The 18,222-nt window shown below is 36.4% G+C and overlaps 1 protein-coding gene across 2 annotated transcripts in view; it reads right to left on the bottom strand.

Annotated features, from left to right (window-relative positions):
• Positions 1-18,222, bottom strand: part of PIK3CA (phosphatidylinositol-4,5-bisphosphate 3-kinase catalytic subunit alpha) — a 91,656-nt gene that overhangs the window by 36,715 nt on the left and 36,719 nt on the right. For both annotated transcript variants that reach the window (XM_005546432.4, XM_065540212.2), the window contains exons 2-5: positions 4,460-4,887; positions 3,734-3,943; positions 2,063-2,313; positions 98-343 (exon numbers count right to left, since the gene is read on the bottom strand). In XM_005546432.4, the coding sequence (XP_005546489.1) occupies positions 98-343; positions 2,063-2,313; positions 3,734-3,943; positions 4,460-4,811 (1,059 nt within the window). In that variant the 5' untranslated portion in view covers positions 4,812-4,887. The remainder of the gene's footprint in view (positions 1-97; positions 344-2,062; positions 2,314-3,733; positions 3,944-4,459; positions 4,888-18,222) is intronic.

Raw genomic sequence — 18,222 nt, 5'->3', positions numbered from 1 at the left:
AAAACATACTACAGGTCAACAGATTACTGCACAGTTCAAGAAAAAGGTTATATAAAATAAATTCTATAAAATAATAAGCATTAGCATTTGACTTTACCTTATCAATGTCTCGAATATTTACATTCACGTAGGTTGCACAAAGAATTTTTATTCTGAGTGCACTATTTATAACCCAAAGGGATTTTGTAGATGTTTCTCCATTCATATATGGTGTAGCTGTGGAAATGCGTCTGGAATAAGATGGCATTGTAAAACAGTCCATTGGCAGTTGAGAATAAAGGCTTTCTTTAGCCATCAACATCAAATTGGGCATCCTCCCAAGCATTATACAGCTTCTTATATACTGTAAGAGATTAAGAGGGCAAGCCATTTCCTGTAAGATTTTTCATTTTAAAAGTAACATGTAAGAGTATTTGAGAATGTACATATTAATCTGCAAAGGCGATAAACATTATAGACCACATTTATTAGTAGTTGCTATAACATTTAAAATACTAACATTTAGGATTTAGGTTGAAGCACAAGATCAACCAAACACTTCTGAATATAAATTGCATAAAGAAAAAAATTAAGGTCAACTTTTGAAACTATAGTTCTACCCTTAACTGGAGGCCAAAAAAGGAATTAAAAACAAGGATCATGGGATACTCATTATGAAAACATTGTATTTGGTAACAGAAAAGCAGTATCACTTAGGACACCTCTGTCATTCAATCTATTAAGTCATATTGATGTCCCATCCAAAGGCTGCTGTTCACTTGCTTTTTTGTCCAAACGTACTGAGAAACATTAGTTTTGCTAAAATTAAAACAAAAAAAACACAAATAGTGGAGACCAGTAATATTATGGATAAATATTTACAAAAAATACTAAATACACTGGTCTGAATTTCGAAATGGTAGTTAGGATAGAGATTTTTAATATAAATGTTACTGTATACGCATTATTTTCCTACCCGTAAGCCCCACTAGACAATAAGCAACCTGAAGGCCAGGACCAAGTTTTATTTGGTATTGTAAATTAGTACTTGACATATGCTTGGCACAAACATAGTTGCTTCTTATAGGTATTTATTTAATAAATAGAAAAAGAGAGTAGGAAAGTACCAATAGAATATCTTAACAGTAGGTCATGGATTTTTTGAAATGTCTATTTCAATCCATTCCAGGGTCACTGGTTGGAGGGGATAAAAATCACGAAATAGGCTGGGCATAATGGCTCATGCCTATAATCCAAGCACTGTGGGAGGCCGAGGTGGGAGGACTGTTTGCGCCCAGAATTAGAGACCAACCTGGGCAATATAATGAGACTTTGTCTCTACAAAAAAAAAAAAAAAAAAAAGAAAAAAATTTGCTGGGCATGGTTGGTGGCACATGCATGTGGTCCCAGCCACTTAGGAGGCTGAGGTGAGAGGATTGCTTGAGCCTGGGAGGTTGATGCTGCAATGAGCCATGATCATACCACTGCATTCCAGTCTGAGAGGCAAAGCGAGACCCTGTCTCAAAAAACAAACAAACAACAACAACAACAACAACAAAACCCATGAAATAGCTATATTTGGGAGCTAGAGTAACTGCCAACATTTTCAGCCTCTCAAATGAATTAATCACAGAATTAAAAGAATAAACTTACAAATGGTATTTACTAATATTACTTATCAATAAGTATATTCTAAAAATACAGATACTTGGTTGGGCACGGTGGCTCATGCCTGTAATACCAGCACTTTGGGAGGCCAAAGCGGGTGCATCATGAGGTCAGGAGATCAAGACCATCCTAGATAACACGGTGCAAACCCTGTCTCTACTAAAAATACAAAAAATTAACCAGGTGTGGTGATGCGCGCCTGTAGTCCCAGCTACTCGGGAGGCTGAGGCAGGAGAACGGTGTGAACCTGGAAGGCGGAGATTGCAGTGAGCCAAGATCATGGCACTGCACTCCAGCCTGGGCGACAGAGCGAGACTCCATCCTCGCCTCAAAAAAAAAAAAAAAAAAAAGATACTCATCCTCAATGTGATTACTTTTTAAATTAAAAATTAGTATTTTGAAACTTGTTACTCACCTTATACTGACTCAGAGGATATTTTTCTAGGAAGTATTCATCACATCCACACACTTTTAAAATATACTTGCCCTGATATTCTAAAACACAGAGTTTTAGCTGTTCAGAGGATAGCAACATACTTCGAGTTTTTTTCCTGATTGCTTCAGCAATTACTTGTTCTGGTACACAGTCATGGTTGATTTTCAGAGTATACTTCTGCTTGTCATTATTTGGAGAAACTATTACCCAAATCACCACTATTATTTGCCCTATAACAGGAAAACATTATTAGATGCAATCACCATATCTCTTTCATTTTTCAAGGGAAAAATTTCAACAAGTGTGCACTATCATTACTTCATCCATATCAGAAATGCTTTTTAATCAGCCCAATTAAAACTAGGTAAGTATCAGTAGAAATAGAAAATGTTCATATCTGAGCGGGCTGCCAGACCATTCCCAACTCTCATGTTTTATGACAAGCACACAAAACTGTGACAAGTGGGTCACAAGTATCTGAGACCAAACTAATTTCCATTCTAAACTGTATGACATTACTGCATGGGTACTGCCCCTGTGAACAGTGATTCATGATGGTATCAAAGGTTCGACAGTGCCTAAGGTGAGTTTCTGGTAACCATGGGAAGTAAAGAAAGAACCAACGGAGGCTTAAAGATGTTGAATTAGAATGACAGAAAATGTGAGGGAGGAAAGGTAAGAAAATCAAGAGGGGAGAGGAAATGGATTGTCTAATTTTCTCCTTTTAAGATTAACTAAGCCAAGTGGCCAACAAAAAGAAAAGAGAAAGATGGAGAAAATGGGAAGACAAACTATGTAGAGAGGCTTGGGTGTTCACAGTAAATTTCTTTCAAGTTGTCTATATGTTGAAAATTTTTCACAAAAAATGCTGGGGAAAATGAAAAAAGCATTTCACTTAAAAATATATGCTAGAATAGAATTTTGAAAGATCTTATGTTGCATTAAACTACTTTGAAAAATATGGATAAAATAGTAATAAGATGTCTTAACTTAAGTCTACTGATAGAATTTGATATTTAATAGTGTGTGTGAGTTAACTCAAACTGATAATTTTACTTTGTTACCCTCAAAAATACAGACATTTATCTGATTCAATGACATGTATTTCGAAAACAATATAGTTTATATAGTTTCCTGTTCACTTAATTTAGAAACTGATACATTAAATGTCAAAAATCTACCTATATATTATCACTCATGATCAGAATTACTGCATTTAATATTTAGGAAAATTACTTATTTTTTTCTGGTGTATTTATGATATGTAACAACAAGAATGTATAAAGTTCTCCCAAAATTTCATGAAATGTTTCTATTTATACTTGTTTTTATTTATGAAAAGATAATCAGCTCTAATTCTGAATCCTAAAAAACAGTAAATTTCAAACTCATACTTCTTCCGCTTTATAGACAATTTACCAAGAAATCAGTATCATATTCATACAAAAATTCAACCAATAAATATTGATTGTACACAATTTGTACTTAGCACTCAACTATGTCTTGTCAGTATAAGCAGTCCCTGCCTTCAAGCAGCTTACTATCTAGCTGGAAAAAAAAAAAAAAAACAAAAAAGACTATACAAAGATTTAGGCACAGGTAGAAGACTGCACTATAGTAACGATTAGAGTAGATTAGTCATTTTCTTACCTTTATCTAATTTATTATATATGTGCTTTGGCAATTCTGGCGAAGATTCTACATTTGGAGGATAGACATACATTGCTCTACTATGAGGTGAATTGAGATCCCTAAGATCCACAGCTTCTTTACAAACATTCAGAATATTTCTTCGGAAGTCCTGTACTTCTGGATCTTTAACCATATCAAATTCACACACTGGCATGCCAATAGCAAAACCTTTAATAAAATTACATAAAGAATATAACATTCTATTACATACATAGTATGAACATGTTTTTTTACAAACAGGGAACTCTGTAGATTTGGAAGATCACAACAGAGTAAAAAAAGTACCTCTAGGTGAAAAAAAATTTTTGATGAATGCATATATATTAAGAGTTGATAAAGTCCCAAATATTTTTAATACATAAAAAATAATATATTCAGCAATTTAGAGCAAAGGCAGCAAACATTCCTATCAATCATTTTTAAAAGAATAACAAAATTGAGATATAACAAATCTAAGTCATCCTCCAAATGATATTTCTTAAATAAAACCTTATGGAATAATATCAAGGTGTTAAAAATAGTTCCATAGTTCGATAGTAAAACATACTTTAGATTTATAATGATTTTTATTTAGAAAGCTATTTAAGATTACAAAGGGATTGGTTTAAACAGAAATATTTTAGTAAGAGACAACAGTTAAGGTTCATAGTGATTTGCATTTTAGAATAGGATACTGTATCATACCAATTTCTCGATTGAGGATCTTTTCTTCACGGTTGCCTACTGGTTCAATTACTTTTAAAAAGGGTTGAAAAAGCCGAAGGTCACAAAGTCGTCTTGTTTCATCAAAAAATTCTTCCCTTTCTGCTTCTTGGGTAACACTTACGAAAATGTAAGAAGATTCATCTTGAAGAAGTTGATGGAGGGGGTATTTTCTTGCTTCTTTAAATAGTTCATGCTTTATGGTTATTAATGTAGCCTCACGGAGGCATTCTAAAGTCACTATCATTCCATTTGGTAGTAAACATTCTACTAGGATTCTTGGGGGCATCAAGTGGATGCCCCACAGTTCACCTGATGATGGTCGTGGAGGCATTGTTCTGATTTTTTGCAGGTTTTACATATAAAACTACTTTAAAGAATTAGACGTATGGTTGTCCCAAAGCAGAAACCTAAATCAAAGAAGGAAAACGTAAGTTAAAAGAGATACAACTATAGAATACATTTGTAAAATTGCTAAAATGTAAAAACTAATTTTCCATGGTTTGATGTGATTAGGCTAAGTAGTAATAATTCATCTTAAATATTTTAATCGAGACTGTTGCTCTAAATTAGGCTATAAAGAATTTATTTCAGCAGAGATTAGAAAAACCACTTGTATTTAATTAAATTTAATAAAGTCATTTAAGAAAACATTATATATATTTGAGTGGATTTTCTAAGTCAGGTTTCATCAAGCCAGAGATAAGGCTATGGGAAGAATGAAAAGTAAGCTGCAATTCAACCCAAAATTCCCGTTGCATATCACCTTTATTATTCTCTTCTATCTTATGGAACAACAGAATTTAGGCCAGAAAGAATCTTTTAGATCATGGGTCCACTGCTCTTATTTTAAAATAAGTAAAACCATGCCTAGAGAAGTCAAATCCTTTTCCTTTTTCACTCTCTGCCCTCATTTCACTCTCTGCCTCATGTAATAATGAGAAATTTTATGGCTTAGTCTTTTCTTTCTTAAATCAATCTTTGTAATTTTCCTTTTTCTTTTTGTGTTGATTCTTATCTAGGTGATATCTTAGACATTCTGTTCTTAAAGTATGATTTAGGTATATATTCACAATATTAGAAAGTGTCATCAATGATTTTTCCTTGAAGTATGAGGATGAATTTGTAATGATCTACCTACTTTCTCAAATAACCCAGTCCTAACACTTCTGACTGAAATGAATCTACACGTAAATAAGATCCATGACTCTCTTTGTCAGTGCCATGTTCCAATCAGTTTGTAATATTTTAAAAACTATTAAGTATTAATTATGAGTTGAAGGCCCTTAATTTTTTAAGACATCAACAATCCTGGGGGTCTTTTAGAAGATATTATCAAAATCCATAAAACACAAGTTTACTTCTTGCTGTTTATATTTTCTTTTATTCAGTGAGTGAAACTGTAAGAGTATATCAAAAGGCAAAGTGAGAGATACCAAATAAGAAAAAAAAGAAAGTTAAGCTACAGAAATGAATCAAAAAGGCCCAGATAATCTACTATATTTGATTAGTCTATCAGGACTTGTAGGTAACAGCTATAAATGACACTGCTTATGCACCAAAAGTGCATTGGTGCTATCCCCAGGACTATGTTGGGTGTGGGAATCGAATGATGAATAATATAGACATGGCCCTTGCCTTCACAAGACAAAGCAAAGAATATGAAGATTATGTGTATGCTGTGTGTGGGGTAATTAAATTCACACTTACAAAACAGAATAAATGCTATCCTGGAGAAGTGCCAGGTTCTATAAAAGCACATAACACGGTCATCAAGTTTGGGGTGGGAAGGTTTCCCATAGTAGGTAACATAAACTTAATCCTTTAAAGATAAGCGGCCAGGCGCAGTGGCTCACATCTCTAATTTCAGCACTTTGGGAGGCTAAGGCGGGTGAATCACGAGGTCACGAGTTCGAAACCAGCCTGACCAACATGGTGAAACCCCGTCTCTACTAAAAATACAAAAATTAGCTGCATGTGGTGGCACATGCCTATAATCCCAGCTACTCAGGAGGCTGAGGCAGGAGAATCGCTTGAACCTGGGAGGCAGAGGTTGCAGTGAACCTAGATAGCTCCACTGCACTCCAGTCTGGGTGACGGAGTGAGACTCCATCTCAAAAAAAAAAAAAAAAGGTAAGAGTAGAACAAACACAAGAAAGAGGAGAGGAAACCTGCCATCCCTTACTCCTCTCTCCATCTCACACCAATCAACATCTAACCCATGAACAAGCTTCATTAATTCTCTATTCTGTCTACACTCTTTCAAATACCACTCTGTGGTATTTGGGCTGGTCATCACTATTTCTTTTCTGGACCACTGCAAAGGCCTAAATGGTCTCCCCGAATCTATGCCTGCCCCCTATAATCCATCTCCCCTCATAGCCAGAGTGCCTTAAAGAGAGCGAGAGGGCCTAATTTGATTATACATTTATGCTGTACCAATTCGTGGTTGCAAACAAATAATTATGGTATGCTTCAGAGTTATAACATATAAAGGATGTGAAGAGTAGGAATAGCAGAAATTTTTAGCCTTTTTCCCACCCACAGAAATACAGAAATTAACTGGAAACAATGAAGAATGTAAGAAAATTATTTTTTGATAGTTCAAACTATTTTTCTTCAAACTTATAAAAGAGATCCACTGAACTTATAATATTTAAAATAATTGTCCTATTTCCTACATGTAAAAAATTTCATTGGCTAGTAAAAAGATCAGATGGATCAATCTGTATGAACAATTATAGAAGTGACTTAAATTTTTTTAAACCTACAAAAAATTTGAAGAATGCAAGGGAAAACGCCAAATGACTACTTTTAAATGACATGCCTGCATAAAAAAGTTCAAATGAAAACAAAACCAAAACCACAAGCCACACAAAAACAGCAGCTGTGTTTATGATTTTTCTCTGCTGAATGGCACTGACAGGTCTCTATTATGGAACTACTGGAGCAACTATTTTATATAATAAACAACAACCCACAGGGAACCCTCATATGTTCCCTAAGTATTACTAAGAAAGAAGCCTAGTTAGTACAGTAGACAGATCACTGGTTTTATTCCTTATTCTACAGTAGTATATTTATGGGTAATTAACTATTAAATACTCAAGACACACCCTTTTCATTAAGAGAATAAATGTGATTATGGTAATAAAACACTTGTTGATCCTGGAAGGCAGGCACGGGTTGACATTCTGGTAGACAGAATGACAGCCTTTTTATTTGTCAGATGGTTATTTGTCTTCTCATGCCAGGTCTTATTCTGTACAAACCATTACCCCCGGGTTCACATAAAGTGTAGAAGTGGCAAATGGAACTAACATTTGTTTTTTGAGTATGTACCATGTACTTGGGTGGGCAGTAACTCTATTGAGGAAGATTTTACATATGAGAAAACTGAAGATCAGAAGTGAAGTCACTTGCCTCCAATACATGGATTTTGAATCCAGGTCTAGATTATTTTAAAGCCCATACTATAACCATGCTGTTATTTGGGTTTCAGTTATGGCCAGGCAATATTCACCAGTAGTGAATAAGAGAATGAGCTCTAATTTGAATCTACACTAGATTCAAATTTTGGCCACCTTAGTCACTAGTTGTATGGCCTTGGGTAGTTTAGTTCATCTCATTGAATCTCATTTATCCCATTTGTTAAATTGGGATAATAATGGCATCTACTTCATTGAACTGTTGTGAAGATAGATGAGGTGATATATGAAAAATACATAAGCACAGAGATCAGCACACAGTAAGCACTTAATAAATGTTAAACATTAGTAATAAACTTGTAAAGTATTACCAACATTATCTTTTCAAGCTTATTAGGAATTATACACTGCTGGCACCAGATGGGGTAAGAAAAGGTTTTCGGAATTTTTTTTTTTTTTTTTTTTTAACCAAGAAGGCAAGTAAATAAGGAGCTTCATAAAGAAGTTATATTTCAAGTGCTAATACCTGAAGGTAGCAAGGCTCACACACAAGCCTGGAAGAGTACCGAGTGGCTCAGATGCCAGTGCTTTCCCAGCTGCTTCCAGTTCCCCAGATTCCCAGGATTCCTATTGAAATGTTATAGCTATCTACAGCTTAGGTGTCGGGAATCCCTTGTTATCTCTCTCTACCCTGTTTTTGTTGAGAAGTACCTGCTTAATGTCAGTCTCAAGGCTAAGTATGGTACAAAAACAAAGGTTAAAAAGATGCTTTCCCTTCTGCAGTTAAGGGCCTCATAGTTTACTGGGGAATGACTTTAACAATGTGATAATTGTTACAAGATAGAATATGAACAATGGAAAAGCCTGAGGAGATTAGGGAAGGCTTCAGAGAGGTAAAGTTTCAGTTGAATATTATAGATTAAAAATTTCACAGAGAGGGTATGGCCTGAACGTAAGAGAGCCTATAGAAGGGTGTTCTAGATTGCCACAAGAGAGTGTGTATAAAGTCAGACCATGAAAGAATGCGGCCTGTTCCTAGCAATACAAGCTATTTTTATTACTTGAGTCTAAAGTGCATGGGAACAGGTGGAGTATGTGACAAAGAAGGAGAGGTGAAAGGTAGGTAGGGGCCAGATGTAAAAACATGTTAGAGTTTGAATTTTATGTTGTACACTGTTAGTAAAAAGAAGACTCTGGGCTGGGGGCTGTGGCTCACACCTGTAATCCCAGCACTTTGGGAGGCTGAGGCAGTAGGATCGCTTGAGCTGAGGAGTTCCAGACCAGCCTGGACTCAAGACCCCATCTCTACAAAAAAAAAAAAAAACACAAACAAAGTAGCCAGGTGTGGTGGTACATGCCTATGGTCCCAGGTACTCAGGAGGCTGAGGTGGGAAGATCTAAAGCCTGGGAGGTCAAGGCTGCAGCAAGCCATGATGGCGCCACTGCATTCTAGCCTGGGCAAGAGCGAGACCCTGTCTCCAAAAAAAAAAAAAAAAAAAAAAAGTCTCTTAAGTATTTCGAGCTAAAAATGACATGATGCTTTTAAAATGATTTTTAAATTCTCTCAGATTTCTTTAAAAATTGCTTTTCAAGTGTAGGTTATAATCAAATGAACATTAAAGTGTAAAAATTACATATTCTCAATTGTCTAGAGAAAAATCCCTAAAATTAAGAAATCAGAATATATAACATTTTAAATAAAAGGGCCTTTAGACTACAGAAAAAATTAAATACTGATAAAGAAGATGGAATTATTAAATTTAAAGCAATAGAGGGGGATAAATCACTATAAAATTATGCAATCCTAATGTAGTTTGGAGGTTTGAGGTCACAGAATTAAAAACGTATTTACTAAAAATAAAACACTTTAAGGGTCAAGAAACCGGTCTATTGAGGTTTTGAGTTCAGAATGCCAGGACTAAACATTCATATGCATATTGACAAATCACTACTATCTGGAAGTCTTAAGAGTAAATAAACTGGTTTTGCTTATCCTAATTTTCTATGTATCGAAATAAGTTATTTCAGTTTGAAGACTGTTCAAAATAGAGCAGTCCTATTTTCTTAGAAGTGTGTGCAGGTGCACCATTCACAATTTACCTTTTTGAAGAATTACAGTCCTCATCATAAGCACCAATTACTGGGCTATACTAAAACACAAACAGCAAAGCTCTTCAGGATTATTGAGAAATTTGGTGGAGAGTTGGGGGTACACTTTTGGTCCTAAAACCAACAACCCCAGGTTGCTGAATGCCTCCCATTTCTTTGTTTTCTAGCAGTCAATGGTCACTTCTGAGCGAAGGCCAACCTGCCTGATTATAGTAGCATCTCCTTCTTCTAGTCAGCACTGACATGTGACCACCATTTTACAAACTATAAACTAAAGGCCAACAGACCAAAAGATAATACAAGAGGCTCTGCTGTATGACCTTAGGAGCACAAAATATGTGACAACGGATGCCTCGATCATCAGAGATTTTTGTTTACTTCTTTCTTCTGGTGTTAAAATTACTGTTAAAAGTTACTGTGCTTAGGAAGGAAGTACTTAAACATCTTCAGAAAGCCTGAACCTGCGTTAACTTGTTGGTATGGACTGGGTCTGCATCAGCTGTCCAATTGGGTAGACAGTACTACCCAGCAGAAGTAACGATACCTTTAAGAACAACATAAGTAGCAGAAATAAAGAGTAAAAAACAGTATCAGATTCTCCGTTGTCATTTGACTTTTATACTGGAAAGTTTCTTAATTCATTGGGCAATTCACTATTTTGAACACTTGATGCGTACTCTTTTAGACCAAGAAGATAATGATATCTTGACAGCTTGATTTTCAATCCCTAAATTGAAAGCCTTTCTCTATTTACATTAGAATTCTGTTTCTAGATTTCGTTATTTAAGGCAAGGATGGTCAAAGTAAGACCCACAGGCCAAATCCAACTCACCACTTGCTTTTGTAAATAAAGTTTTATTGGAACACAGGTAACAAACTGTGTTTATATAATGTCAATAATACTTCTGCACTGCAACAACAGAGTTGAGCAGATGCTATAGAGACCATATGGCCTGCAAAGCCTAAAATATTACTATCTGGCATTTTGCAGAAAAAAACTTTGCTGATCCCTGTAATGTATAAGAATTACCTGGTATCAACTGGATAAGTGCCCAGTGGCTAAGTTATCCCAAGCCCTGCCTCTGCAAACCACAGTCCTGCAGTGTCAACCTAAGTTCTTTAAGCCATTAAGTTAAAATCTTGAAATAGCAAAGTATCTCAGAAGTGATTTAAGTGGGTACTTTCATTGCTAGGAGCTTAGTACCTGATAGGAAACTTTTTGTGGAGTAATTCTGAAGTTATCCCTAAACATTGTTACTCTGAAATTATCTTGTTCATTCCCTCAGTTCTGCTTTCTCTATCTCATCACATACTTGAAAGCTGTTAGACTTTCCCCTGAGTCTTTTTCCGCCAATTCCTTCAACCATAATTCAGGCAAGATAGTTTACCATCTCATTTTTGCCATTACTGGATATGCCCTTTTGCTAATATTCATCTCAAAATGTGGCAATGAAAATCTTGTACAATATTCTGGAGTCAGTATTTCCAAGGCAGAGTACAGAAAACTATTACTTGACTACGGATTACCAGTCTCTATAAATAAAGCCTAAGACGTTTTCTGGCTTAATTACTTTAAAATATGCAAAAAGTATATTTTATATATTTCAGTTCAGGTTTCAATTTCAAAAGTGTATTATGTTTAAAATACTTATGTTTTTAGGCCAGGCATGGTGGCTCATGCCTGTAATCCCAGCACTTTGGGAGGCCGAGGCGGGTGGATCACCTGAGGTCAAGAGTTTGAGACCAGCCTGGCCAACATGGTGAAACCCTGTCTCTACTAAAAATACAAAAATTAGCTGGGCACAGTGGTGGGTGCCTGTAATCCTAGCTACTTGGGAGGCTGAGGCAGGAGAATTGTTTGAACCTGGGAGGCGGAGGTTGCAGTGAGCCAAGACTGCGCCATTGCACTCTAGCCTGGGCAACAAGAGCGAAACTCCATGTCAAAACAAAACAAAACAAAAAAACCCACCAAATACTTATGTTTTTAAAACATCGATATTGTATCTGCATTAAAAAGTCATTAAAAATAAGAAAGAAAGTTATTTTGAAGCATACCTCAGCACAATGGCACAACTGGCAGCCCAATCAATGCAAACAGCCACAATTTGCTAAAATAAGCAGCTTCTATTTTCTAGTTATTTATGTTCCACAAATATAGAAGCTGTTTAAATGTTTGCTGAATGACCAACAGTTTGTAAAACAAGTTTTACCCATACTTTTAGATATATGTTGACAAAATGTTTTCCACTCTCATTCTTAGATAGAGCCAACAGGAAAAAAATAGTTTTGTGGCTAACTCAGTTACATCTCTTTATTTGCTCATGTTAGGGGTCAGGAAACTATACCCCAAAGTATGATGCTTTGACATGATGAGTTCTTTGAACTAAAAAAGTAGCAACAGAACCAAGGTCTGACATTCCCGTGTACCTCTGTCTCTCCATCCTCTTCTCTCCTAAAGTGAAGAAAGGGCTTTCTCTGAAGTTTCCCTTATCAAGAGGGAAGTTTCTCCAGAAGGAATGTAATTATGAATCCCATCTCTGGAATCTACATTAACTCCTATCACAGAAGAGGAGACTAGAGGTCTGCACACCCAAGACACCAGGCCCATACAGACTTTTCACCTAGTCTTCTGAGGGCTACTACCTGAGAGACTTTATCCACACAGCAAGACAATTTTTGTTTACAGTGCAGTTCTTCCCCTCACCCTCCAGGAGCCTTAAGCCATATTTGTTTCTGTAGCTAAAAGTACTATTTAAGCTTCAGCTCTCTGGCCCTTATCTGAGTCTCATACTTTGTAGGACCCCTATGCATATGCATACGATACATTTACATACCTTTTCTCCTGTTAATCTGTCTACTGTCAAGTTTATTTCTCAGACCCAAATACTGAGCCTCCAGAGGAGAGAGAGAGATGGTTCCTTCACCCCCCTACAACTCATTAACTAGGAGGAAAAAAAAAAAAAAAGCTTTTCTGATTTTTAAATTACCAAATGAATCTTTAGGCTGATTTGGAACAGAACAAAACTTCCCTCTTCATTTGCTACAGAAACAACATGATTCAAATCTGGGTTAATAATTCGATGGTCTTATTACTGCAGTTGAAACTTACTTTAAATATTTCTAGAGTCAGTTACTCCCTTTTTAAATGTTACCACAGCCTTTTATATGTATTTCTATAACCATACCTCAACATACTCATTAAAATTATCTATAGTTATGTTTGACCTCCTATTAGGCTACGAACTTTTTCAGGATAGGGTCTTTTATGTGGGGGGTTGTGGGGGGGGGGTGTCACTACAATCCTAGAGCATAGAAGAGCAGGTAGAAAAACTAAATTGTTGAAATTACTACAGTGAAAATGTAACAAGCGCCTAAACAAAGAGAGACAGCAATAGAAATAGTAAGAAATGGATGGTTAAAGAAAAATCAAAAGCACTCAGAGACTCAAATTTGGATTTGAGGGATAAGAAGCATAATTTTAAACAAATTTCACTATAGTGGAGATGCATGGGAAGCAAGTATCCTTCAGTACAATTTTCTGGACCCCAGTTAGGGCCTCTAAAATTCTCTTCCTCTAAGAGTCACTGAGCTGTTTCTGGAGTGAGTCCAAAGGGACAGCTGTAATATATACTAGCTCTGGAAGGATGCATATTATCCATTTCTTTCAAAGTGCTGTCCTTCACCGACCTTTAAAAGCTGGCCATGAGAAAACAGATTTAACTCACACTTTTAGAGTGACCAAAAGACCTTTACAACTTCAGGGTGGAAAATCAAGTTCTCATCACTAGTATGCAAAAAATTTAAATTCCTTTAGTGAGGAACTGCAATTCATTTTCACTATTAAATTCATATTTATAGTGCTAAGAAACATGTTATAAAAATACATTTCAGAGACTTAATGAATTATGTAAGACAAGGGTTTCCTAATATGAGGCCCATGAATGGATTTAGAGAGGATCTGTGCTAACACATTTTTTTTTTAATGACAAATAATTAAGGCTTCGGTGAGTAATATTTATAGCAACGTAGACTTCTGATTATCAGTAAATGTGACCAAGGTGGGTTAAAAGAATCCAGGTTGAATGGCAAAATCAAATGGTAAAGAACCATTAATGAAGTACAGATTAATACTTGGTTCTTAGATTATTAAAGCATGAATTTTAAATTTCGTATTTTATAAAAAGAAACCATACCAGATTCTGAAACGTGTAGTCACTAATTTTCTCAATTTGATTTTTATTTTTTGATTTTTCCTTTTTTTTTTTTTTTTTTTTGAGATGGAGTCTTGCTCTGTCACCCAGGCTGGAGTGCAATGGCATGATCTCAGCTCACTGCAACCTGTTTACTGGGTTAGAGCAATTCTCCTGCCTCAGCCTCCCAAGCAGCTGGGACTACAAGTGTGTGCCCATGCCCAGCTAAATTTTTTGTATTTTTAGTAGAGACAGGGTTTTGTCATGTTGGCCAGGCTGGTCTCGAACTCCTGACCTCAAGTGATCCGCCTATCTCATTCTCCCAAAGTGCTGGGATTACAGGTGTGAGCCACTGTGCCCGGCATACTTGAATTTTAAAAATTCAAATTTTAGTGTGCACAAGGACAAATTAAAGTTTCTTAAAATATAAGCTCAAAATGTGACTAAACATTAATAAAGGTGAAGAGAAGATACGATTATGAGAAAAGGCAAATGTACTTAATGTGGAAAATGATATATATTTCATATTATACCATTTAATAGGATACAAATGATTCCACAGTGATAGAGAGTTTTCTACTAAATATTTCTTTTCTTATTTAATTATTTTATTTCTTTCTTTCCTGGGAAGAAGGGAGTCAAGGCAGATTATCACAGCTTCACATAAAAGCAGCAGCAGGTAGTCAGAAGTAAACCGTCATCCTGAGTTCCAATGACCCTAAATCAGGTAACACTGAAAATTCTGTTTACGTTTTCACATCAAGAAGACTGTATTTGGTAAATGATGATTTCAAAATACAGAACTAAAAGAATGACTACTATTCCAAATGGAAAAAAATATATTAACATTTGCCTTTGGTTTTCTAGTAGTACAATACTTGGTCTCCAATTCTTTTATTCCTTTTTATTAACCAGCCCACCTTGTGACCAATGGCATGCACTGGTAAGACAGGTGGACAGAATTAGGGGTGTCTCCTGGCCAAAGAAAAGGACAAAAGCTAATCAAACCACAAAGAGAGCCTAACTAGTGACTTGAGCTTGTACACATCTTTTGCAACACCTGTAGCAAATGAATAACCAAGGAACCTGGAAACATTTTGGAAATCTCCAGATTTTTTTCAGCTATGGTATTATTTAATATACAGTAGCAAAGAGAACAATGTATATTAACAAATCTAATCCTAAGCAGAAATGGTCCAACCAGTATTTCATTTTAGTTGAGATCAGTGCACCATCATCCTCAATTCCACTGACCCTAGAGAGAACTCTCCAATTCTCAAGTCTTCCTTGTAGGCTCATTTGAAGGTAGTTTCCTTATTTGCAAAAGGTGAATAAGAACAGCTACTATCACAAAGTAATGTTATAATAATTAAATGAGGGTCGGGCATGGTGGCTCATGCCTATAAACCCAGCACTTTGGGAGGCTGAGGTGGGCGGATCACAAGGTCAGGAGATCGAGATCATCTTGGCCAACATGGTGAAACCCCGTCTCTACTAAAAATACAAAAAATTAGCTGGGCATGGTGGTGGGTGCCGGTAGTCCCAGCTACTCCGGAGGCTGAGGCAGGACAATCGCTTGAACCTGGGAGATGGAGGTTGCAGTGAGCCGAGATCGCGCCACTGCACTCCACCCTAGGCAACAGAACAAGGCTCCATCCCAAAGAAAAACAAAGAGTTTAATGAGATAGTATACGTAAAGTCCTCAGCATAGTGCTTGGAACACAGAAATTCAATAAAGGATCCCTGTCTCTTATCTACTGGATCAATGTTATCTAAATGCATGTGTCCAGAAAGGGAAACAGAACTTTACTGTTTTAGGCTTGTTGTAAAGAGATGGTAGATATTATCTAGTTAGAATTCCTACACTTAGTAAAACACTATTTGGTTCACTGAAGCAACACTTAAAGGAAATTTGGTATCATATAGAAGGTAATTTTTTAAATTAGAGAAAAAAAAACCACTTCCCTTATAAAATGACTATAAAGTAGCATCTTTTACATAAAGAGAGAAACAATCCTAAGGTATTTAAGTTTGGCAGCTGTATATCCATTTCAGGACCAACTGTATATACTGAAGACAGTGAAAATAGAAGTCTATACACCTGATTGCCTCAATGAAAATTTAACCAATGAGATCAATGAAGAGATCAACCTAGCAAGGAATTGTGGTCTAATATAAAGGAAATGCAAAATACGGAAGGATTCTTGAAATGTTACTGCAATTTCCTGCTAAGCAAACGTTTCAGCTCCTGTGGAACTCAAAGAGAAAAGGTCCTGATGGTTTAACCTTTTACAACAAGTTTATAACCAAACCTATATTGATGATCCCTATATAGGGCTCATTTTTCTTTGTAATTCCCCTTTACAATGACTCACATCCCACATACTTCAGGAAGAAAATCCCTCTATGACTTGGAACTTCAAAGATGATGCTAACCACACACTGTTCCATTCTTGATTGATGGATTCATTTAAAAAAAAAAAACTATAAAAGGGCTCTATTTTTCAACTTAAAGTCAATGTTAAAACCACCTCTTCTCCCTTTTTCTTCCAAAAGCCCAGGGCTTCACCAAAAGTAACTTCACTCTTTGTTGCCATAATGCAGCTAACACCATTCCGGACTTGGCTGACATATAAAATAGCTGTTTCCTGGCTGCTTGTGATCTAAAGAAAATGAAACAAAAGGGTACATTATCCAGGGCCCAGCTTGTTGAGTTCATTAAGAGTTTAAGAATATCTAGATTAACATCTTAATTAAATTAAGAACATCTATGTCATATTGTGAAATATATATTTGGTATCTGTCCTCTCTCCTGGCACACAACTCCTAAATTCCTTGGAATCTCCAAAGTGTTAAGTGTCTTTCTGTATGCTAATAAGTTGACTGGTGGCTGGCAGCCCCTAGGTTGCTTCAGGATGAGGGTTGGTTACCAGAAAAACCAAGGCAAGATTAAAGAATTGGGGCTTTTAGTCCCACCCCTACCTCCACCCCTCCCCTCCTCACCACCTCCTCAGAGGAGAGAGGGGCTGAAGGTTAAGCAGATCACCAATGGCCAATTATTTAATCAAACATGCTACTTAATGAAGTTTCCATAAAAATCCAAAAAGGACTGAGTTCGAGGACCTTCTGGATAGCTGAACAAGTGGAGGTTCCTGGAAGGTGGCGTGCCCACAGAGGGCACGGAAGCTCCACACCCCTTCCCATAAGCCCTGCCCTATGCATCTTCTTCATCTGTATCCTTTGTGATACTCTTTATAATCAACTGAAGAATGTATTTCCCTGAGTTCTATGAGCTGCTCTAGCAAATTAATCAAACCCAAGGAGGGGGTCATGGGAACCCTGATTTATAGCTAGTCAGTCAGAAGCACAAGTAAAACCTGAAAGGCTTATGACTGTCTAAATGGATGACAGTCTTGTGACTGAGCCCTCAACCTATGGGATCTGATGCTATCTCCAGGTAGATAGTATCAGAACTGAATTGAATTACAGGATACTCAACTGCTGTCTATTGAAGAATCTGCGGCAGAATCAACTGACTGGTTGTTGGTGGGGAGAAATCCCCATATACTTCTTGGCAACCAGTGGTCACAGAAGTCTCCTGTGTTGATTGTTGTGGTGTGAGAGCAGAGGAAAAATGGTTTATTTCTATACAATCTAGAAAAGGATAATATGAGCAATATGTCTTTCAAATCACTTGACCTGATCCTTTTAAAGATCTGTAAGAAGCTGAAGGCAAGATGTTTCTTTAAATCATCAGGGATTAGAACTTCTCCCCCTGAAGTTTATCAAATGGCTTCTCCTCTTTTGTTTTTATGTTTCTTTCTAGTATAGCTCAATGACTTAATAAGCCTTTCTGTGGCTCTGAATACCTCAACAGCTTTCTTTCAAGTCTTTCCATTACTATGGGTGAGAGTGGAAAACAGTTGCCACACGCTGTTCCCCCAGTGTTTCTTCATCAAAAATCAATGGCTATCTTATTTCCTTATATCATGGGGTGAGGACATAATTTAGTCACCAC

This window comes from Macaca fascicularis, chromosome 2 (genome assembly GCF_037993035.2).
Source record: "Macaca fascicularis isolate 582-1 chromosome 2, T2T-MFA8v1.1".
Lineage (NCBI taxonomy): Eukaryota > Metazoa > Chordata > Mammalia > Primates > Cercopithecidae > Macaca > Macaca fascicularis.
This window is presented reverse-complemented; position numbering and strand designations above follow the sequence as displayed.